Source organism: Leucoraja erinacea, chromosome 10, assembly GCF_028641065.1.
Source record: "Leucoraja erinacea ecotype New England chromosome 10, Leri_hhj_1, whole genome shotgun sequence".
In the NCBI taxonomy this organism is placed as follows: domain Eukaryota; kingdom Metazoa; phylum Chordata; class Chondrichthyes; order Rajiformes; family Rajidae; genus Leucoraja; species Leucoraja erinaceus.
Genome location: NC_073386.1, coordinates 8,213,390 through 8,238,554, shown reverse-complemented (window position 1 = coordinate 8,238,554; position 25,165 = coordinate 8,213,390). Strand labels below are relative to the sequence as shown.

The 25,165-nt window shown below is 40.4% G+C and overlaps 1 protein-coding gene across 4 annotated transcripts in view; it reads left to right on the top strand.

The window, feature by feature from the left end:
• Positions 1-25,165, top strand: part of tgfbr3 (transforming growth factor, beta receptor III) — a 122,751-nt gene that overhangs the window by 72,439 nt on the left and 25,147 nt on the right. For 3 of the 4 annotated variants that reach the window (XM_055641397.1, XM_055641396.1, XM_055641399.1), the window contains exons 5-8: positions 4,499-4,682; positions 5,002-5,170; positions 8,546-8,696; positions 19,053-19,248. In XM_055641397.1, the coding sequence (XP_055497372.1) occupies positions 4,499-4,682; positions 5,002-5,170; positions 8,546-8,696; positions 19,053-19,248 (700 nt within the window). The remainder of the gene's footprint in view (positions 1-4,498; positions 4,683-5,001; positions 5,171-8,545; positions 8,697-19,052; positions 19,249-25,165) is intronic. The other variant, XM_055641398.1, reaches the window with a different exon arrangement.

The window sequence follows — 25,165 nt, the reverse complement described above, 5'->3', positions numbered from 1 at the left end:
TACCATGTGTTCTAATTTTGCCCACTAATCTCCTATGTGTAAACTTATCAAAGTATTTCTGAAAGTCTAGGTGCACTACGTTCACTGGCTCTCCCTTGTCTATTTTCCTAGTTACATCCCCAGAGAATTCCAGAAGATTAGTCAAACATGATTTCCCCTTCGCAAATCCAAGATGACTCGGACCGATCCTGTTACTGGTATCCAAATGTGCCGCTATTTCATCTTTTATAATTGACTCCAGCATCTTCCCCACCGCTGATTTCAGGCTAACTGGTCTATAATTCCCTGTTTTCTCTCTCCCTCCTTTCTTAAAGAGTGGAATACTATTAGCTTCCCTCCAATCCACAGGAACTGATCCTGAATCTATAGAACATTGCAAAATGATCACCAATGCATCCACGATTTCTAGAGCCACCTTCTTAAGTACCCTGGGATGCAGACCGCCAGGCCGTGGGGATGTATCAACCTGTAGTCCCATCAGTCTACCCAACACCATTTCCTGCCTAATGTGAATTTCCTTCAGTTCCTCCGTCACCCTAGGTCCTCTGGCCACTAGTACATCTGGGAGATTGTTTGGGCATCATTTTGCCAGAGTGGTAGCAAGGGGTCCTGGTAAAACTTAAATTAAACAGGGCCAGGGCCTTCAGTGAAGGATAAGGCCCTGGGGAGTGTTGTAGACTGAAAGGATCGAGGAAAACAAGTACATAGTTCCCTGAAAGTTGTGTAGTTGGTTGATAGAGCGGTCAAGTGGACTTTCAGTACTTGGGCTTTCATCAGTCAGGGAATTCTATACTTGGGCCTTCATCAGTCTGGGAATATGCAGGTAGACTGAGAGAATCAGGTTGGTACTGGACCCAAGAAAGGGAGTTTGTGGAGTGCCTCCAAGATAGATTCTTAGAGCAGCTTCTACTGGAGCCTACCAGGGAGAAGGCAATTCTGGATTTAGTGTTGTGAAATGAACCATCAGATTTGATGAGGGAACTCGAGGTAAAGGAGCCATTAGGAGGTAGTGACCATAATATGATCAGTTTTAATCAACAATTTGAGAGTGAGAGGGAAAATCCAAAGTGTCAGTATTCCAGTTGAGCAAAGGGGACTATGGAGCCACGAGGGAGGAGCTGGCCAAAGTTGACTGGATAGAGACCCTAGCAGGGATGATGGTGGAACAACAATGGCAGGTATTTCTGGGAATAATACAAAGGTGCAGCATCAGTTCATTCCAAAGAGGAAGAAAGATTCCAAGGAGAGTAAGGGGCAACCGTGGCTGACGAGGGTAGTCAAGGGCTGTATAAAAATAAAAGTGAAAAAGTATAATGTAGCAAAGATGAGCCAGAAAGGAAGCCAGAGGATTGGGAAACTTTTAAAGAGCTTCAGAAGATAACTAAAAAGGCAATATGGGGAGAAACGATGAGGTACGAAGGTAAACTAGCCAAGAATATAAAGGAAGATAGTAAAAGCTTCTTTAGGTATGTGAAGAGGAAAAAAATAGTGAAGCCAAATGTGGGTGTCTTGAAAACAGAAACGGGTGAATTTATTATGGGGAACAAGGAATTGACAGACCAGTTGATCAGATACTTTGGATCTGTCTTCACTAGGGAAGACACAAACCTTTTGTCCAGCCAAAACTGGCATCAAGAAGAGTGGGCTTAATGTCAATCAAGGGGAAAACTCTGCTGCCTGAATCCTGTTTCATACAAAGGAAGATGGTTATGGTTTTTGGAGGCCGATTATTTTGGCCCCAAGACATAATTGATGGGGGGGGTCTGCGGCCCATCTCATTTCTTGCTTCACTGTTGACCATCCTTTCATCATTATGTCAGATGTGCCTGTAAGCAAATTGGGGTGCTTTACAATCAACATATTCTTTATAATGTTTTTTTCTAAGTTGAAGCTGAAACTAATTGTCCTAGATTTATCATGTTTTCATAAGTTTGAAGTTTAAGTTTGTAGGCAGTTTAGTGTTGTTAATCACAGGAAATTTGTTTATACATAGAAACCCTGTAATTACATTGCGCCATATTTCCATCGTGTGTCATTATGGAAAAATGTGGTGCTGTAATTCAAAATTAGTTATCACGCTGTGTTTAAAATTGTTTTGTTTTTCCACATTGAAGCGTAAACCTCCAATTTCAGGGGCAGCATGAATTGTGAATTACCTTCTCATCCTCCAAGGCAATTTGTTCCCCATTTTCTTGGAAGACACATACATGCACCAGTTCTACTGAATTTCTAATTTACATTTATAATCTCCAAGCAGGCCAATTAAACATTCTGGATATTAAAACTGTCCCGTTTCTAAAAAACAAGTTACAATATTGCTTTATTATCATATCAACATTATCAATATTAAATAGCATGAGGATGCAAATAGGATTGCCTTAGCAATCAAATGTGCATGATACAATTAGTACTTCCCTAAAATAATAATTTAATCATTCCAATTTAAATGCCAAAGTAATGCTTTAATCCTGAAACATGGAATTTGGCCTTCATTCTTGTGCTTATAATTCTCAAATGAACTATCTATTTTCAAATTTATCACATGGCTGTGAACAAAAAATTATTTCAGAACTTAGAACAGCAAAGCACAGAATGGCTCTTTAGGCCCACAATATTTATGCCGAACATGATGCCAAGTTAAAGTGGGTGCAAATGTAGTAAAATATTGTGCTGAGAAATATATTTTGCTGTCCCTGTGGAGTTTGCGTTTCCTTCAGGTGCTCCGGTTTCCTTCCGCATCCTAAAGACTTGTAGGTTAATTGTCCTTGGTATGTAGAAGTGGATGAGAAAGAGGGGTAACAGAGATCGATGCCCAGTGTGGACTTAGTGAGTCCAATGTGATTGATGCCCAGTGTGGGATTTGCCGAGTTGAATTTCCTGTACCCTTGCTGTATGAAGTAAGGCAAGTTCCCAACCTGAAACTTTGTCTGTTCGTACCCTCCACAGATGCTGTCTGACCTTCTGAGGTCCTCCAGCACTTTATGTTTTGCTCAGTTCAGTGTGTTCAGGTACAGGTCAGTCATGGTCTGCCTGGGTGATGAAATGCATTTGGGAGTCTGAATCAAATGGCCTCTGAATTGCCTGTGTCGCAAGTTCACACAAAAGCAGGTGGTTGTCTGTTACTTCAGCTCTCCCCGTACTCCAGTGCTGTATCTCCCTCGCATCTGTAACTGATTCCCAATACTGTTCCTTTGTGCATTCTGACTTATTTCACTCCACTCTACGTTGACGTTTAGTCACTGGAGTTTTTTTTTAAGCCACAGTCTCCCACACAAAGCTTTTGGTCACTGCGACTTAATGTTCTGCATTCCTGGACACTCCCAAATGCTAAAGGCACTAAATAAATACATATTGTTGTTGTTGATACCAAGACGGGCCTTAATTATGGCTTTTTTACTTGGTGCTAAACTAAACCATGCATTTATTACTTTGTTTTATTGCACTAACAAAAAAAAATTCCAAAGGATTATTTCTAAAGGTCGAACAGCTGGCTGTCTCTATAACTTTTTGGCTCTAATCAGTGGAGCGTCAGACTCCAACCCATCTGCATTAAATTTGTGCTGTAGGATGTAGGTATCAGAAAACTAGAAGGGAATACATGCAGTACCGTGAAAGTAGCCTACTTATGACACTGGAGGTCGGAAAGAATATGTTGCATTATGGTTGGAGCATTGGTGGTTAAGATAAAGTAATAAGTATATGAAATAAATCCTGTTGGAAGTTATTCTCCTCCTACATTGTCGTATGTTTTTGTGCAGCAAAATTAATTCCACATAAACTGTCTAGACCAGAAAGTAACTGGGCACATATTATTTATCACTCAAGCCCTAAATGTACTGGACCGGCTACAATACAGCCAGTTGTGGGCCAAGTTTTAATCGATGTTATGTTTAACAATAGTAAACATTGTAGTAGTATTATCATTCATTACTGCATTACTGCAGAACTATTGCCTATAGAACTCTTTAAACATTTCAAAGACTATGTTTCAACAAGTTCAGCTTTTCAAGTTATGGAGGCAATAGCCATGGCTTCTTAGTAGATCGAATTTGAGCCTGGATTTTGTAGGCCACGGTTTGTTGCACATGCACTAATTCGGAATCCCCCTGGGCCCGTGCATTTGAATTTACAGCAATCTTGGTACGCTGCTGTCTAAATCTCCAACATTAATTAAAATCTAGAGGATTACTGATACAATAATTTACTGATACGTTAGCTTTGAATGCCAGGAAGATTAATTGGCACTATTTAAGATTTATTGGACTGTAGATGTGTTCACTTACTGTGCTTTTAACCCAGAATTGTACAATTCGTACACATTTATCTCTGCCTTAGCACCATGAATTTGGACTCATTTTTTCAGAGGCACTTCCTCTGACATAAGAACTAATGAGCCCCGGCAATATAAAATGTCACCCAGGAGTGACAAATATTAAGCAATATTTTTTTGAGTACATGAATGGGTTTAACAAAATGCTTTTATTCTTTTTAATTTTAGGTGTCTACGAATTCTACAGTTCAGTTTCCATCAGCAAACTTTACCTCATCAAAATCATTGGAAGAGCATTCACTGCCTCAAGGTAGTAAACACTTACTGCAGTGGACCCAGAGAAAATATGGGTTCGTAACATCTTTTACTGAACTGAATAAGGTGAATAATATTTACATCAAAGTGGGTGAAGGTGAGTCCCTCTTACATCGCGATTGCCGTAAGTTGTCTCTTATCTGTAATGATCAGTGTGAATTGTTCATTATTGGCAGTTATTTAGTTATAGGTATGTTAGTATAATTATTTGAAATTAGTTCTTGCAGGTAGCTGGGGTTTCATTTTGTAAAGTGTTTTGCTGTTTATTATCTCTACATATAATATTGATTATCATAAGGTTTGGTAAAATTAGCACCTCAGATATTTGTTTGCCACAGTTAAACTGAACAGATCTTAAGACAATATTTCGATGTTGGTTTGTGAACAAACCATGACACTGTTTCTAACTTTTCTAGATCCTGCATTGTCACCGACGTGCATAATAAAGAAAAACTTTCTGTCTCAGAATTATCTGGGAGCCTATTTAAAAATGCAACCTGCACAGGGTTGTACAACTTCATACCCAGCCGAAGAAAAAGAGGTTCATGTTATTGAGCTTGAATCCCCAAGTTCTAGTACTTACAGGTAATTCAGAATTTCAGTATTGTTCGAGTATTTGATTCCTTTCAAAATGCTGAATTGCTGTGTGATAAGGGGTAAACAATGACCGTGTTGTTTAGAATATGGTGTTATGACGAGCAACAGGTGTCGAAACATTAGTATAATTTACGCTTTAGAACAGAAGGCAGCCTTTTTGTGCAAAGGTCAATTTGTGGCAGGAGGATTCCAGGTAAGTACTTGGAATGGAATGAATGCTCTCCATCAAGCCCTCCATTGCAGCCAAATGCCCCTTCCAGACATAAACGCATAAGTTGCATTGATCAAAGATTTAAGGGCCTGTCCCACTTACGCGACCTTTACAGGCGATTGTCAGCAGCTGTGATAGGTCGCCGAAATTTTCAACATGTTGAAAATTCAACGGTGACCAGAAAGATGCTACGACTCTTTGGAGACCTCTCACGACCATAGGAGACCTCCCACGACCTTACAGGCTGTATGGTCGTGGGAGGTTACCCGCGACATGTCGCCAGGGGTTGCCTGTATGGTCGTGAGAGGTTACCCGCGACATGTCGCCAGGGGTTGCCTGTATGGTCGTGAGAGGTCTCCAAAGAGTCGTAGCGTCTTTCTGGTTGCCGCTGAATTTTCAACATGTTGAAAATTTTGGCGACCTATAACGGGTGCAGGCAGTCAGTCGCCTGTAAAGGTCGTGTAAGTGGGACAGGCCCTTTAAGGTTCCACGCTTCAGCCGGAGAGCTCCTATGCACTTCTGCAATGCAGCAGATTATCAAATGCAGAGGCAGGTTACAAGGATCCTGAGGCTAGTGTTTTGAGAGGAAGGATTCAGTGGCTCAGCTGGTGGAGCTGCTGCCTCGTAGCGCCAGAGAACCAGTTTCGATCCTGACCTCGGCTGCTGTCTGTGTGAAGTTTGCACGTTCTCCCACGGATCGCGTTGGTTTTCCCTGGGTGCTCCGGTTTACCTCCCACATCCCAAAGACGTGTGGGTTTTTAGGTTGATTGACCTCACTAAATGTCCCCGAGTGTTTAGCGAGTGGTTGTGATAGTGGGATAACAAAGAACGACTGGGTAGGGGTGATTAATTTTTGACTTTTAAAAGCAGTGTAATTACTTATCTGAACCAGTAAACAAGATTTTCAAAGGTTTCAAGTGTGAGGAAGGGCTAACTTTTGGGAGGGTAGCATGCATAGAAATAGTTCTGATAGGATGTATTGATTAAGATTTTTTTTTTTGTTTCACATCTTTTGTGAATTGTCTATGTTTTCACTTTTTTAACCTGGTGACATGGACTGCTTATTATTTTTATTTGATTTTTATTGGCATTTCTGGCCAGTTAATTTTGAGGGACACCAGCTGGTTATCGTTGCTGGGATCTTCCAGTTTGGGTCAATGTACTTGAGGTTGGTCTTGCAGAGAGTTGTACAGGGCACTGCCTTTGACTACAATTTAATTACATTCAGTTTGGGCCTTCACTGTTACGAAAAGCTGCTTTATTTACAAATGAACAGTGCCAAAGTATTGCTAAAACCAATATTGTGCAAACTCTCACCAGATTTTGGTCATTGTTCTGCCAGTGGTTTTACACCAACTAGATACCAGGAAAACAGCTCCAGAGTTCTCGAAAGTATTTCCCACCATGTCCATACCTATTAACAACTAGCATTAAGTCTCCCAAAAACTTGCTCAAAATTGGTTATTGTCACATTTCTTCCACATCACACAGATAAACTTCTAGGATAATGACTAGTTGCATTTTGTTAAATTTCCCTGACTTGATATAACTAACTACTTCCAGATGACTCACCCGGTAACGGTTTTAATGGGGCATCACTATTTCACCTTGCAGGATTCTTGGAATGCCCATCTAACCTCAGGAAATAGTTCCTGATGACGCCTAGCGAACATTTTAACTGGATCCAATTGTTTCCATGACTCCTTCATCCCTCTTAAGTTTTCCAAGTTTTCTAAAAGAAAGACACAAAATTCTGGAGTAACTCAGTGGGTCAGGCAGTATCTCTGAAGAAAATGGATAGGTGATGTTTCGGGTCAGAACCATTTCTCAGGCCTAATTTTCCAAAATAAAATTCAATTTATTAAGCTCTAAGTTTAATGTTATCTGATTCATTTCTCAGGCCTAATTTTCCAAAATAAAATTCAATTTATTAAGCTCTAAGTTTAATGTTATCTGATTCGCATTTTGTACTAACATTGTATTTCTAAAAAAAAAGAAGCTGGCATTAAAATGATAGGATTTCAAAATGAGAGTACTTTTTTATTTTCAGTCATTGTTTTTTGTTAGTTATTTTTACCTGAAAAATGTACTTGAGTTGCCAGTTGCGGTGTTTATCCTTTCTGGTACAAATGCTACCTCCTCTAGCCCTCTAAGGTATTATTTCTGTTCTCATGCATTTTCCATTGAAATTATCCTTTAATGCTTTTATGATGAAGTCAGTACAGTTACATTTCCTGATCATAACATCTGACCAATCACCCGTCATTGCTGAATCAAACTTAACAGTAAACAGAATATGTTTCTCAATCACCTGGCATGCATCATAATAAAATCAATTCAAAGGATAATATAGTTGTGTGCTACAACAAAGTTGTCAGACCATTTGCTCGGCTGGCACAGATTTTAACAGCTTGCTTACTCTGTTATAATACGCATGCAATGGACCTTTAGAACTTTTCTCTTGTGGATTCCCATTTTAACAACATTTTTCTATCTTACATAACAATGCAATAAATGCAAAATGTTGGATATGACTCATTTATTTTGTCCTGTTTTGTATACCTATGGTCTAAAATGTCTATTCCAACATTCAATATGGTAGTCAGCTTTGCCCTGATGAATAAAGCTGCCTGGACACTGGAGAGATATGTCTAGCAAAGATCAGAGTTGGGCCTCTGTAATTGCCTCTGCTCCACATAATATAGGCCTACGAGTAGGCTAATTGACATCCTGATCATACATGATTGTATAAACATAAGAGCAAATAATAAGAAAACTATCATCATTAATAAAAAACACTCCACTAAATCATGGCTGTCATTGAGATGGACAAATAAAACTAATTTGTCTGTGCAAGTTAAACTGTCATTGAGAGAAAAGTGTTAATGGTCAAATTCCAACCTCAAAAGTCTGACCTTTTAACTACTTCTGGAAAAAGCGTGTAGCCTAATTTTGAGTGAATATTACTATGAATCATTTTATAATGCATATTGCACTCTGGCCTGTTTTGCACATGTTCTATTGTCTGGGATTAATTCCAGCATTTTAATCAACTGGCCAGACACTAGAGACATGTTCAGCTGGAAAAGATTGAGTGTAAGTAAAAGTTTTGGCGCACATACAATTTTAATTTTTTTTATACTGTCCCACAGCAGGATTTTCAAAGTGGACATTGTTGTCGACATACGACCAATGCATGCAGACACCGTGCTCTCCAGAAATATTTTGCTGATCCTCAAATGTGAGAAAGCAGTCAATTGGGTAATTCAGTCCCATGGTGTCAGTGGAAAGCTCGAAGTAATTGTAAGTATTTGAGTATTTACCTCTGTTAACTAATTGTTATTAACTAAAAATCAAAATACTCTAACTAAGTTTGTTGTGGTATGAGAGTGTGAAACACTTTTGATGACTTAGCAAGTGGATGGCTTTTAAAAAAGTATTGTGAAGAATTGCCCTTCCAAAAGCTACGAAAAGCTTAATCTAGTGATATATATTGCTTTCGTTCATGTATGAGTTATTGAAAGAATGAATATACTGTTTTTGTTGGGGATTACAATTTATCAGAAAAGGAAGTTGATCCTTTGCAAAAGTTTTGACTCCACATCTTTGCATAGTAAAACAGGTTAGGGGCACTTAAGAGTGTAATGTGAGACTCAGTACTGAGAATGCATTTTTCTGCTGGTTCCCTCAGGCTCTTAGCTGTTGAGTTCTGTGCTTGCCCAAAATCTTCAAAAACTAACTGCAGTTTCAAGTGCCATACTCTCAGGAGCAGAAAATATTATTTCTATTCTGACTTCAACACAGTTCTCAATATTTGCTGCATATTTCCATGCTTTTCTTCTTCTACAAGCCAGGAGCAACTTAATGGATACACAAACAATTGCAGATGCTGGAATCTTGAGCCAAACACAAAGTGGTAGAAGAACTCAGCAGGTCAGGCAGCATCTCAATTCAATTCAATTCAACTTTTTAATGTCATTGCACAAATACGAGTATGGGTACAACGAAATGCAGTTTAGCGTCAGTGGAGGGAATGGACAGGTGACGTCTGAAGAAAGGTACCAACCCAAAATGCATAATTCTCTTCATGGATGCTGCCTGACCCACTGAGTTTCTCCAGCACTTAGTGTTTTACTCAGATCCTATTTAAGATTGGGAACATTTCAGCACGCTCTTTCAGTTTCTTCAAAAAAGTTATTTTCTCAATTTATTAAACACTCCAGTTAGGCACTGAATCTGCCCATCCTTTGCTTACATCACACACACTGTTACACTAACCATTTGTGGCTGCATAGCTCCTAACAACCTCTTGGTCTGAAAAGGGCATGTGAGTGCCAATTAGGCCACAGGTGGAGAAACTCAGCGGGTGCAGCAGCATCTATGGAGCGAAGGAAATAGGCAACGTTTCGGGCCGAAACCCTTCTTCAGTGAAAACTAAAGAGCCTGCCTATGGAACTTCCTGAAGGCCTTCCTGCAGTTCAAGGTTTTCTCTGTTTTAGACTAGAGATACAGTGTGGAAACAGGCCCTCTGTCCCACTGAGTCCACACCAACCAGCTAGTCACCCCCGTATACTAGCACTAGGGGCAATTTACAATTTTTTACCAAAGCCAATTAACCTACAAACCTGTACGTCTTTGGCCGAGCACTGGAGAAAACCCACATGATCACGGGGAGAATGTATAGACAGCACCCGTAGTTAGGATTGAACCCGGATCTCTGGTGCTGTAAGGTAGTCACTCTACCGCTGCTGCCACTGTACCGCCGTTCTTTTCATTTCTTATGATTATGGCCATTTAGCTTAAATAATTTACTATTAAAATATTAACAGCAACAACAAAAAAAATCCACTCGAAGCACAGTTTTGCAGCTGGTAGAGCCTCTGCCTCAAAGTGCCTGAACCCCTGCTTTGCTACTGGCCTTAAGTGCTGCCTGTGTGGAGTTTGCATATTTTCCCTGTGACTGGGTTTCCTCTGGGTGCTCCAGCTTCCTCCCACATCCCAATAACGTATGGGTCTGTAGGTTAAATGTACTCTTGTCAATTGCCCCGAGTGTGTAAGGAAGTGGATGCGAAAGTGGGATAACATAGAACCAGTGTGTATTATCAGCATGGACTTACGATGAGCCAGTTTCAATACGTTACTGTATCTTCCAATTAAATGTTTTACTGAAAATATCAGTATTAATTAAAGCGGAAAATATTTTCATGTATATTTTAAGTGACAGTTGGCAGCCTCCTTCAATTGAATGGGGCAGGGCTTGATGCACTCGCCAACTCTGACTGGTGTGGTGCTGAGGGGCCAGAAACCTGGTATACCCTCCCTCTCGGCTCAGAATGTTACAAGTCCTCTGGACTTGAAGATGAATCCTCACAACAGTTCACCATTGGCATTTCTCTCCTTTCTCGCCAGATTAAACATAAATAATCCTTTCATTGAAAGATAGAAGTGAGCTTTAGATAAAAGAGCAATTTTGGAATAAGCTGGAATAACATTATCTGTTCTGTTATGGTTCAAAATTGTATCACAAGTGAAATGTTCTGTTTATTTTCTTTCCTACATTCATTCATGGGAATCACCAATAAGTATATGTTTCTGGCAATATATTATTCTGCTTGAGTGGGTGATGGTGATTCTCTTTCATGTACTACTGTAGACTTCATAATGAAATACTTCCAGCATGCTGCTTACGAAGGCAGTTTTATCATTTTAGCCATTCAATAGTGAAGATGGCAAAGTATTTCTATGTTGGGATTGGTTGCGACATGCAGGGGAACTTGCAAATGTGGCGCTGCCATGAATCAACTGCTCTTGAGTTTCTTCATGATAGAAGTTTAGAAATACAGTATGGAAGCAGGCTTTTCCGCTCATCGAGTCCATGCTGTCCATTAATCACTAGTTCACGCTAGTTCTATGTTATATCACTTTTGTGTTCACTCTGTGTACGTTAAGGGCAATTTACAGAGGCCAATTAACCTACAAACCCGCACGTCTTTGGGACGGCGTCCTTCCATCATTAGATCAAAAGTGGTGATTATTGTATTCAAATTTCAATTTCAATTATATAGGACCAGGACAACATTTAGGCATGGGCTGATAAATGTAAGGTAGTATTCACAGCTATGCTAGCCAAGCTATGGTGAGTTACTGACTTCCTAACACCCCAAAGCCTTTCCACCAGATGCGAGGCATGAGTCCAGACAGTGATGGAGTATACAGCTCCAACCTCACTCAAGATGTGCAACACTATCCTGGGAAAAAAAAGCTTACTTTGTCGACACCCCAATTGTTGCCACCACTGGCGCACAATGGTTCTAACACTTTGTAACACCATCACCTCTAGTGTCTTGTCCAAGATGCACAACATCCTAGCGCCAGTCCTTCATTACAAGGACTCAATCCTGGACCTCACTGCCTGACATTACTGTGGGAGCATCTCCACCAGAAGGACTGCAATTGTTCAAAGGGGCAGCTCACCGCCACCTTCTCAATCGCAATTAGGGATGAGCAATAAACGCTGGCCTTGTTAATGACTCCCCCATCTTGAAAAAATGAATAAATAAAAAATCCTATTTTCACCACCCTAACACTGATGAGTTCCAGATTATGACTGCCCTTTCCAGAAAATAGTTTTCCTACGCATCCCCAGTGATGGTATTTCCTCTGAATTTTGCATCTGCAGTCCTTTGTCTTTGAACCATCTGCTAATGGGAATAGCTTCTCTCTATTTACTCCATGCAAATCATTTGTAATCTTGTGCATTTGTCAAATCACCTTTTGGCCTTCTTTGTTCCAAGAAGAATATTCTCATCTTAATTCTAACCTTAAGCTTGAACTTTTCATTCCTTGGGATCTTTGGAAGCACACATTTTGTATAGTTGCGTGATTATTCATACTAATCACATTGTTTTCTATTGCTGTTAAATGTTATTTGCCAAATGCAGATTCACCCCATTTGAAGAACGTATGTTTCTGAAAGGTTTTACCAATGGAAACACTTTGGAGCTTAATATTGTTCTTTAGATGGAGTATGAAGAAAGTAGTGTGGCAGTATTATAACTAAATTGGCCTTTTTAAATTGAAATGGAGACTGTGTTAGTCATGATAATGCAGTTCTGTACTAAGTATTTGTTCAGCTGTCAACCCAGAGCGTGAAATCGGTAAGATTGTGGAGAAGGGGAAATCAGGCAAGCTTTATACTGAACCACATTATAGCCAATGTAAATTATTTCCTGGACAGCACATAAGTGCTTATCTGAGTAACTGTGCAACTTATTACAAGTATGTAGAGCAAAAATAAATGATTCTTGCAATTGACACAGTGGTACTTTGTAGGACATTTAAAAATTGTTTTAAGCTATTTAGTAAATTGAAACAAATGCATTAAAGCATTAAATGCTCTGGTTGTCAGAGCAATCAAATGAAGATGCAACTAATGAAAATAAATCTAATTACCATATATAATTACCTATGAGAGCCTTAAAAAAAAAGAGTTTCTGCCCAATCAAGGATTAGTGGTAGTTGAAGGTATTGTATTGATGATGTATGGAGTGGTAATTTACTGGCCTCTGGGAAGAAATACTCAATCAGTCGAATAATTATGTGTGGCTTTTTTGTGCATTGGTAGCAAAGCATAACAAAAAAGAAATGTTCCTAAAAACAATACGACTGTAGTGGAACGTAGTTGAGTATTGATGAATTCGTGGGAATTTTCAGTGGGAAAGGATTAGCATTTGGACACAATAAGGGCAAATAGAATGAGGAACAAATGGGGAATTTAGAAGGGATACACTGCATTATGTCTGTGAAGTGATCAGACGTTTCAATGGAAAACATTATTTAAACCATGAAATCCATTTAATGTGTGTATTCTGGTCACAAAATGGATAGACGACTGAAAGGTCTAGCGGATTTTGTTAAATATAATATTCCCTTTGACAAGTTTATTTTACTTAATGTTATCAACACGTTTCAAAATATATTTAGCTTGCCATAAACCCAGTTGCCTTCAAACAGAAAATGACGCACATATCATGTACATTTGTATAATGAGTTTCAAACGTTAACCTCACCACCCTTTCACACTGCTTACTCTTATTCCAATTGTGAGAGTGGCTCTCACCATTCTCCCTCCTTTTTAACATGAATGCTATAAAATCAATTTGATTTCCGAAACCAATTGTAAAATGTTTTAAAGAAATGGAAATATAAATTATTTATTCCTGCAGACTTAAGGCAATAGTGACTTTTAATCAAGAGAAAATGTTTTCACCATCTACATTCATACAACAAAAGAAAGTACTCGCCATGGTCTATATTGCCAATAGATAATGGATCTGTGCCTAAAAGTTTGTTTGATTTTTTTACCAAGCCAAGGTTGGAGGATTTTTAGTTATGAGTATAGGTTGCTCAGGCTGTGTTTGTCTTCTTTAGAATAGAAGAGATTGAGGAAAGATTCAATGGAGGTGTATAAAATTCAAAGGACCCTTAGAGAGGGTGGGAGATTGCAACCATCACATGGTCTGCCCTGTTTTGACGAATGCAATCGACTTGGCATGCACAATCAAATAAGGTCAAATAGAACAAGTTGTCCTACAACTTTAGGCTGTGCACGCCATACGCATGAAGAAGAAGCCCACAGAGAGTAGAAAGGAAGCATCTATTCCCCATGCCAAAGGCAGAACTAAGTTCATAGATTTAAGGGAATTGTTGGAAAGGTTATACGTGAATAGAATTTTCAGTTAAAAATCCCTGGAACTTACTATCTGAATGAACGAGTTTAAGAATAAGCCCAAGAACATTAAGAAAGAGCAGGATTAGAACATTTTGCCCCTCAGCATGCTCCCCATTTCAACTTGATTTATGAATGATTTGCCCCAGACCTCTATTCCTCTTCTCCGGTTCCCTATTGCCCTCAGTTTCTTGATCTTTCAAAAGTGTATGTATTTCCTCTCTCCAAATACCCACAAATCTTGTCACCACTTTCTCCACCTCATAAGTGGAGAAAGACGGAGATTCACCACTCTCTGTTAGAAGGTGGTCTACGTACCTCAGCTTCCAAAGTCCTCACGATTGAGATCCTTCTCCAAGTGGAAACATCTCGACCTCTACCTTGAATAAGAGGAAATACATACACTTTTGAAAGATCAAGAAACTGAGGGCAATAGGGAACCGGAGAGCCTTGAATAACCATATAACAACCATATAACAATTACAGCACGGAACAGGCCATCTCGGCCCTACAAGTCCATGCCGAACAAATTTTTTTCCCCTTAGTCCCACCTGCCTGCACTCGTACCATAACCCTCCATTCCCTTCTCATCCATATGCCTATCCAATTTATTTTTAAATGATACCAATGAACCTGCCTCCACCACTTCCACTGGGAGCTCATTCCACACCGCCACCACTCTCTGCGTAAAGAAGTTCCCCCTCATATTACCCCTAAACTTCTGTCCCTTAATTCTGAAGTCATGTCCTCTTGTTTGAATCTTCCCTACTCTCAAAGGGAAAAGCTTGTCCACATCAACTCTGTCTATCCCTCTCATCATTTTAAAGACCTCTATCAGGTCCCCCCTTAACCTTCTGCGCTCCAGAGAATAAAGACCTAACTTATTCAACCTATCTCTGTAACTTAGTTGTTGAAACCCAGGCAACATTCTAGTAAATCTCGTCTGTACTCTCTCTATTTTGTTGACATCCTTCCTATAATTTGGCGACCAAAATTGTACCCCATACTCCAGATTTGGTCTCACCAATGCCTTGTACAATTTTAACATTACATCCCAGCTTCTATACTCAATGCTCTGATTTATAAAGGCTAGCATACCAAAAGCTTTCTTTACCACCCTATCTACATGAGATTCCACCTTCAAGGAACTATGCACGGTTATACCCAGATCCCTCTGTTCAACTGTATTCTTCAATTCCCTACCATTTACCATGTACGTCCTATTTTGATTTGTCCTGCCAAGGTGTAGCACCTCACATTTATCAGCATTAAACTCCATCTGCCATCTTTCAGCCCATTTTTCCAAATGGCCTAAATCACTCTGTAGACTTTGGAAATCCTCTTCATTATCCACAACACCCCCTATCTTGGTATCATCTGCATACTTACTAATCCAATTTACCACACCTTCATCCAGATCATTGATGTACATGACAAACAACAAAGGACCCAACACAGATCCCTGAGGCACCCCATTAGTCACCTGCCTCCAACCCGATAAACAGCCATCCACCATTACCCTCTGGCTACTCCCATTCAGCCACTGTTGAATCCATCTTGCTATTCCTGCATTTATACCCAACAGTTGAACCTTCTTAACCAACCTTCCATGAGGAACCTTGTCAAAGGCCTTACTAAAGTCCATATAGACAACATCCACTGCTTTACCCTCGTCAATTTCCCTAGTAACCTCTTCAAAAAATTCAAGAAGATTAGTCAAACATGACCTTCCAGGCACAAATCCATGTTGACTGTTCCTAATCAGACCCTGTTTATCTAGATGCTTATATATATTGTCTCTAAGTATCTTTTCCATTAATTTGCCCACCACTGAAGTCAAACTAACAGGTCTATAATTGCTAGGTTTACTCTTAGAACCCTTTTTAAACAATGGAACAACATGCGCAGTACGCCAATCCTCGGGGACTATTCCCGTTTCTAATAAGTCTACTGGTTTCAGTCACTTTCAAAGGAGAGAAATCATGAATTCAATTAAAATGTATTTGCGTATGCAATGGCGGTGTCATAACTATGAATTCATAACTGCGAGGTAATTTGGCCATATATCTTCTTCTTTGCCTGTGGTGACTGAGCTAGAAGGTTTCCCATGCCTTTACCTTCCATATTCCACTGTTATAACCTCTTTTTCTCTAAGTTTTAATTTTTTTAATACAACATCCCCTGTTGTAGGAGCCTTTTGGCTGCTTGTGGGGCACCTTTACTCGCTAGGAGATATCATTCTACCTTTCTGTCAGCTGCCACAAGGCGTCATTTGCCTGTTCCTACCTGATCCTGCATTGAACATCAATTACAATCCTTGTGCATTTTATTTAAATTTTCACAATCTTTGCAGCAGAGACACACAGCAACATTTTCAAAAGAGAACCAAAGAGATTTCCAGTGTCGGGAAATGTAGGGCAATGTAAAACTAGATCTGATGTAACATGGTAATAATATGTTTGTAAATTTTTTTTAGACTTTGAAGGATGTAAAGGTGTTTTCTTAACTGCATTCCAGATGTAGAACAAACTTCAATTTCCCAAGGTCAATTGCGTCAGCATGCATAATTTCTGAAATGTTATGGTGAAAATTGCCCTTGCTTACTTTCCTTCTGAAACAAATATCCAACCAGTACCAGAGGTTTTTCATGGATGCAAGTCATGCATGATGTTACTGCAATCTCTGTCCTTTTGCAACTTAGTAAATAGTTTTATGCCACTCTTTTGGTGATCCTGTATTTCACACATCATTCGCCAGTTAGAACGGTTTATGGGTCTGTCTCTTTTCTCTCTCCCATTAAAATGTCTGTACTGCAGGTTATGCCTGTTAGACTTAGAAACCAGACGGCTGAATTCAGTTTTGATTCTGTTAGGAAGAAACTGGAAGAATAAAGTCTACACATTCTGAAGACTATGATTTCACTTGATGAGGAAAGACGCAAAATGCTGGAGTAAGTCAATGTGTCAGGCAGCATCCCTAGAGAGCATGGATAGGGTACATTTTGGGTCGGGACGTTTCTCAAAACTGAATTACTCCAACATTTTGTGTCTTTGCTTGGGAAACCAGCATCTGCAGTTCCTTGTTTCTACACCCTAATTTTACTTGATGTCCATTCTTTTATGAAAACACAATTTCACCAGGTTAATTCCCGGGATGGTGGGACTGACATGTGATGAAAGAATGGGTCGACTGGGCTTGCATTCACTGGAATTTAGAAGGATGAGAACGGATGTTATGGATACATATAAAATTCTTAAAGGATTGGACAGGCTAGATGCAGGTTAAATGTTCCCAATGTTGGGGGAGTCCAGAATCAGGGGTCACTGCTGAAGAATACGGGGTAGGCCATTTAGGACTGAGATGAGGAAACAGTTTTTCACCCAGAGAGTTGTGAATCTGTGGAATTCTCTGCCACAGGCAGTGGAGGCCAATTCACTGGAATTTTTTAAGAGAGAGTTAGATTTAGCTCTTAGGGCTAAGGGAATCAAGGGATAGTGGTAAATAGCAGGAATAGGGTACTGATTTAAGATGATCAGCCATGATCATATTGAATGGTGGTCCTGGAAGGGCCGAATGGCCTATTCCTGCACCCATTTTCTATGTTTCTATGTCTTCCAAATATTTTGGTAAATCATGTTAGCGACTTCCACTACTAAAACTTGCTATGTGTTGTTTACCAATGGGTAAATCTAGCTTTTTGCCAGACCCTCTGACAAATGTATTCTTGTTGCAAATGTGTGCAGAGCAGTGGTTTTTCATCAATTATCTCCTGGATTGGCGATCGGAGCTAGTCGAGGAATTCAGTTGATCAACGGGGAGATTATGTGGGGCAAAAGAGCAAATCATGAAGAGAAAACCATAGCAACTTACCTGGAAAAAGGTGGCCAACTCAAGCTCACCGCCAGTGGCCATGTTTGGCTCAGATTTCGTTTAGTTTAGTTTAGACATACAGTGTGGAGAGGGGCCCTTTCGCCCATTGAAAAGCCACGCGGTTATAGGGAGAATGTACAAACTCCATACAAACAGCACATGTAGTCCGGATCAAACCCAGGTCTCTGCCGCTGTAATGCAGCAACTCTATTGCTGCACCACCTTGCCACTGTATTTAATGTGCATTAGCTACACCTTTCTAGTGTAGTATACTTAACTCTTCTGTTGAGATATTTTCTGAATTTGAGATGCTCTCTCCATAGCTATAATGTCTTTTGGAATGAAAACATAATGAGATCAATGCCAAATTCCATAGTAAGAATGAGCTGGGCATATGCAGTAACATTTTGCCGTGGCAAATGCAATTAATTTCAATCTTATCACCTTGAAAATACAGTTTGTGCCACTGAGTTTATAATACATTTGATGTGGTGGCAAATTGTTGATCTGTAAGCTATATTAAGCAAACCAAAATAAAGATATAATGTTTTAGTGGTATTTTAATTACCACATTCTGACAATCCAAAAGTATATACACAGTATAAGCACTTAACATAACTGACGTTAAAGAAGTTAAAGATAGGTCTCTGCATGTGCTTTTTAGGTTGATTGTGAGTGTTTAATTTTAATTGTATGGATTTCTCAAATTGGGATAAAAAAGAACAAATTAAGTATGGACGGCACAGCTGGTAGAGCCATTGCCTCAAAGCACCAGGGACCTGAGTTTAATCCTGACCTCATGTTATTTGTGTGGCGCTTGTACGTTCTCCCTGTGATCACGTGGGTTTCCTTCGGGTGCTCTGGTTTCTTCCCACAAATTGCGTAATTGCCCCTAATATGGAAGGTGTGGATGTGACTGGGAAAAATAGAACTTGTGCGTACGGGTGATCTATGGTCGGTGGGTCAAAAGGCCTATTTCAATGCTGTATCTCTAAACATAACTAAGTAATGATCCTTAACTGAATAGATTTGTTATTAACATTTATCTCTATCTCATCAAGATCTCTGACAGGGACAGTATTAAATTTAGTCGCGAGACAGAAGCATCCATGGCTGTGGTGAAGAAAACCTCATCTAATCTGACGACCGCCAAGCTTGACCTTATGCGTTGGGTTCGAGAACGAGGTCACAGCACGATCACTTCATATACAAAGGCCTCGGTTGCCAACCACATTCATTTAAGGCTTCAGGAAACTGGTAAGTGTTCAAGAATGTGTATCTTCAGTGGGAGTTAGAACTGAATTATAATCTGATCACAGCTATATATCAGCATCTTTAATCCCAACAGCAATGAATGTCCATCATATATAAACAATGTCTCAAAACAAATTGGAAGGGCTCAGAAGTTATATAGTTATCTACAAGTATTTAAAATAGACTACAGGTGCACAACCTTTTATCCGAAGATCCAAATAACGAAAACCTCCGAATAGCGACATTTTTTCGGTCCTTGAAGAAAGGTCCTTGAAAACGTTCACCGAGGGCGGCCCGCAGAGGTGACAGCGGAACCTCCGGTCGGTCCTCGAAGAAAGGGGAACTAAATCCCCATTCATAAAAGAGAAGGTGAGGGTATATTGCGCGGGAGGGTTAATAATTGACAATATGCTGCTACCTGCCAGCTGAGTTAAAAAGTTCCCACGGTAGACTCACGATACACAGTGTATCGTGAGCCTTGCGTGGGAACTTTTTAACTCAGCGTGCAGGCAGCAGTAGATTGTCGCTCCCTTCAGTTTCACCCCACCTACACCTACACCCCTCTGCTTCCCGGCCATGTGTGTGACCCCCTTCCCTCCCCTCTCCAGCTCCCCGCTCATTGCACCGGCGCGGGGGCTTTGTACTGTCTTCGCGTCGCGATGCTAGCAGCACAGTGCCAGTCACCGGAGACGTCAGGACCAAGGGACACCGACCCCCAGGCCCACTGCAAGCACGGAGATCGCAGAGACCCACAGCCAGCAGCAGCCCAGCCCCGCTCCAACTACAGAGGAACCTGGGTTGCGGATGACGGGGCGCAGCTCGGGGCGTCGGGTAGTGGGTTCCTGTTGGTCCTGACGTCTCCGGCCACCTGCTATCCTCCGGGAACTGTACCGCCCTTGCGGGAGAGTGGGGTTGTTTGCAGCTGCAGAGGGAGGGGGCAAGTGCGGTACAGTTCCCAGTCTCAGCTCCAGTCCAGGGGGGTGGCCGGAGACATCAGGACCAACGGGACAGCGACCCCCAGGCCCACTGCAAGCACGGAGATCCCAGAGACCCACAGCCAGCAGCAACTCCAGCCCAGCCCCGCTCCAACTCCAGAGGAACACGTAGGGGCAGAAGCGGATGGTGTGCAAGGTGTTCTTGGGGTGGCGCAGCTCGGGCTGTGGGCAAACTGCCACTTGTCGCCGTAGCGGCCCATCGGGGAGCGGATTCCTCTGGAGTTGGAGGGGGAGGGGGGTATTGTGCTGTTTGATCGCCCCCTACTATCCCAGGGACAGGGAGACACAGCGGCTTTTTAGACTGGTGGGCAATCACTTCCAAAGTTCTGCCCACACAGTCAGCACACCTCTCCTACATTGCATTTCATACAAACATTTATTCTGCAAGAAAAAACGACATTGAAGACTCAAACTCGCGACCGAGTAACTGCCGGGATCAAGGCACAAACTCGCGACCTTGCGGATATGAGCCGAGCACTCTACCACTGAGCCAGCCATTAAAATCTACGCTAAAAAATTTCCATTCCGAAGACCGACAAATTCTGAATTACGAAAAGTGTCTGGTCCCAAGGCTTTCGGATAAAAGGTTGTGCACCTGTACAATAATTCCAGCTCGTGGACATTTTTACATTGTGTAAAATAAATTATTTTAAGTTTAGTTATAAGTAGTCAACACAGTGAGTTATACATCACTGAAACAGGCCCTTCAGCTCACAATTGGACTTCATCATACCTGGAGTATTGCGTACAGTTTTGGTCCATCTGAGGAAGCTTATTGACAGTAGAGGGAGTGCAGAGACGGTACTGATTTGGGATGTCAGGACTGTCTTATAAGAAAGACTGGATAGACTTGGTTTATACTCTCTAGAATTTAGAAGATTGAGAGGGGATCTTATAGAAACTTACAAAATTCTTAAGGGGTTGGACAGGCTAGATGCAGGAAGATTGTTCCCGATGTTAGGGAAGTCCAGGACAAGGGGTCACAGCTTAAGGATAAAGGGGAAATCCTTTAAAACCGAGATGAGAAGAACTTTTTTCACGCAGAGAGTGGTGAATCTCTGGAACTCTCTGCCACAGAGGGTAGTTGAGGCCAGTTCATTGGCTATATTTAAGAGGGAGTTAGATGTGTCCCTTGTGGCTAAGGGGATCAGGGGGTATGGAGTGAAGGCAGGTACGGGATACTGAATTGGATGATCAGCCATGATCATATTGAATGGCGGTGCAGGCTCGAAGGGCCGAATGGCCTACTCCTGCACCTAATTTCTATGTTTCTATCATCCATCCAGCTTATGCAGTAAGTAGGTTAATTTGTCTTTATAAGTGTGGTAACGCAAAAATAGGGTAGAATTTGCCCAAAAAAAAGGTGGAATTTGCAATGTTAATCTTGATGCCAAATATTGTTTATTCAGCAACATGGTTATGAATGAAGTTAGTATGAAGAATGGTTAATATCAAGTCCCTTTAATTATTGTTGGGACTTTACTCCTTATGAACACTATTTGTGACCAGGAACCACATTTGCTACCGCCCTGGCTGTGTAGCAATAGTTTTTCCATAGTTGCTGCAGATTATCCTTAATCGGACTTTATTGAACTTTATCTTGCGCTAAATGTTATTCTCTTTATCGTGTCTCTGTACTCAGTGGATGGTTCGATTGTAATCATGCGTCGTCTTTCCACTGTCTGGTTAGTACGCATCAAAAGCTTTTCACCATACCTCGGTTCACGTGACAATAAACTAAACTCAAATGTGAACTTCTGAGTTTTGCTTGAGGATAAGGATGGTGAGGAACTTAGTGGAGGTATCATTGAAAATATTGGAGATGATTGAGCACTTTATCCGGGAAGCAACCTGGCACTTGCCCCAAATACCCGGATATTATCCAAGTCCAAGTATTGGAGTTGCTGCGAGAGGTTTAAGAATTTGAGTTTCTGCAAACCTCTCAAAAATTGTGCATTGCAATCTTCAAACTTCCGTGGAGGCAAAACGTGAAAATAAAGCATTCTCACATTGGGACGCACGAGTTGACAAAGTAATTCCAAACGTATCACTTTATACATGCAGCAGAAGATAAAAGCCAGGCATCAGCAAGGTTCCAGCTGTGAGATGAAAAGTGATTCTTTGTGATTTCTGAATGAAGTAAAATTTTCAATTCCAACAATGTGTTGAAGAGAACAAGGAACAGAATGAGGTGACTTCAACTGGGGTGGACTTGTGACGCTATCTGTTCGTGGAATTAAGTTATTTGATTATTCTTGCATGCTTTCAATCGTTTACCATTACCCAGTTAGAGTTGTAATTTACTTTCTCTTTTTTGGAAGTTGAAAACCGTAAAATTTGTGGTCTTTTTGAAACTGAAATACTGGAAGTGATTCAGAAATTCTTAAGGGAGACAAGAGATGTGTTGCAGCTGCTATGGGGGATGTTAGCTCTCCAAATGCCTGTGGAACAAGTGGTCAAGTAACAGGTGCAAGAGCTACAAGGCAAAGAAGACAAGTCACTTCTAATATGGCAAAGCGAAAAATAATATCTTTGCATCTCATCAGGGAATCAACATTGAGTTGGCAAGAGGCAGTGATGTGCTGTAACAAATGTTGGACTGAGTATGACCGGCTGCTGAAAATGCTCAAAATTGTTGCTTGTAAATTTAAGTCGGGTCAATATGTTGAAATGCGGTGTTAACTTGATAATATATTGCTTTCAAAAGTAATTCACTTTTATGGGGCTAAATGGTTAGTTAGGACTGAAGTTGTTTATTTTTTTATTTTCTTGTTCATCACCTCTCACTGCTTACCTCCAGAAATGTTTGCATTTCTGAAAATAGGTTTATTTGTATATACGTACGTTACAAAATTTAGGTTTATTATTGTCTTGTGTACCCAAGTACAGTGAAAAGCTTAGTTTTGCATGCTATCCAATCAAATCAGATAATACTATACATAAATACAATTGTCAAACTTGAGTACAATAGGTAGAGCAAAAGGGAAGATACAGAGTGCAGAATATTGTTCTCAGCATTATAGTGCAATAGTTATAGAGATAAAGTACAAGGTCCTCAATGAGGTAGTGGTAAATTGGACAGCAAGCTAGCATTGGAAGGGCTGTTCAGCAACCTGATAACAGAGGGGAAGAAGCTGTTCCTGAGTTTGTCGGTGCGAGTTTTCAAGCTTCTTGTTTACTGCCTGGCAAGAACGGGGCGAAGAAGGAATAGCCAGGGTGGGAAATGTCTTTGATTATGTTGGCTGCTTTCCTGAGCTAGCGTGAAACAGAATTTAGCAGATAAAATAGAAGTAATTTAACCCATGTGTTTTATTTCACTTCTCTCCTTTTCATTCTTTTCTTCACATGTTATCTAACTTTACAGTTTTAATTCCTGCTGCTATTTTTCTCTATCAATATTTTTCTTTGACATAGATATCTTTTCAAATGTGCATTTGATCCGTTTCTATTTTGCTTTATGTGAATGGCAATAGCACAAATGCCAATGTGGGTAGTTGGAAGTGTATCTTTTTTTTACAAGTGAAATAAGACAACTTGGAGGATTTCTTTGGATCTCTGCAGTGTGGAATTATCTCGAGTAACTTGGGGATTAAGCTGAACCAGATAAGTGGTGAAGGAACTGTAAATGGAAAATGAACAAATCCTGGATAAACTTTCTTATGAGAAGTTTTCTTTGCTAGGAAGAGTGACCTTTTGCATCCAAAGTAGCCTTGAGATAGTTGAGGAGGTGAATCCACTTACTGTGTCTGAAGAGGTTGCTCCAGCAATACTGTTAAATCATGATGGTATTGCAATATTGAGCCTTATTGACGGAAGAATACCAATACAGATCAGGATCAGATGAGATTGGGGAAGGAAAATTTGAAAGTAATAGCATTTCAGCACACATATATTTGTCCGAAGTAGTAGTAATCCCAACCTTGAATGGCTTTATCAAAAAACAACATTGACAAAAGCACTAAAAAACCCATAAAACAACCAACCCATCTTAAAATATAAATATAGCAGCTGGTCTTCGATGAAGGGACAATAGCACAAGTTAATTCAAGGAAGCCCCGCTGATAAATGTTCAAATTTTTGACGTTTAATTCACTATTAACAAATTGCTTTCCTCAGCACCATATGCTTTGTACATTATTTTGACCCAAAGGAATTACTCCTTGGGAATCATGTACTTTTGAAATTGTTAGTGCAGTTCACCCAAACCACAGGATTTCTGAACATAAACAGTCCAGTCTCCCAGTGGCATCAGCCAGTGTTATAGAAAAATTAAAATGTCAAATTAAACTTGTTAATCGTTTGAAAGTTATCACAAGTCCTTGCAATAATAAAATGAACAACTTTATTGAATAATCCTTTGGGTAGTTTTGCTTCACCATTCCTGATGGCTATTAGTGTACAAAACTTGCTATTTCTTTCTTCCTTTTCAAGAGGAAATACTATCGTGGATGTAACAAATGTTATTAGGGTTACAGTCAATGATAGATGTAGTTGGTTTGGTAACATTGACATTTTATACTGAAGCAGAAGACTTACATTTTTATCACCCTTTTAACCAACTGATCTGCTTGGCCTTTCCCTGAAAACTGGTGGATCATTTTGGCCAAGCAATGATTATAGTTTGTTTGGTTGTTTGTTTTTTTGCACAAAGTCCGCGAGCATTCCCACTTTTCATTTCACCGCACATCTTCAAGAGTCAAGAGTCAAGAGTCAATTTAATTGTCATTTGGACCCCTGGAGGTCCAAACGAAATGCCGTTTCTGCAGCCATACATTACACACAAATAGACCCCAGACACAACATAATTACATTTAACATAAACATCCATCACATAGCTGTGATGGAAGGCCAAATAAACTTCTCTCTCCACTGCACTCTCCCCCCCCCGATGTCAGAGTCAAAGTCATAGCCCCCGGCTGGCGATG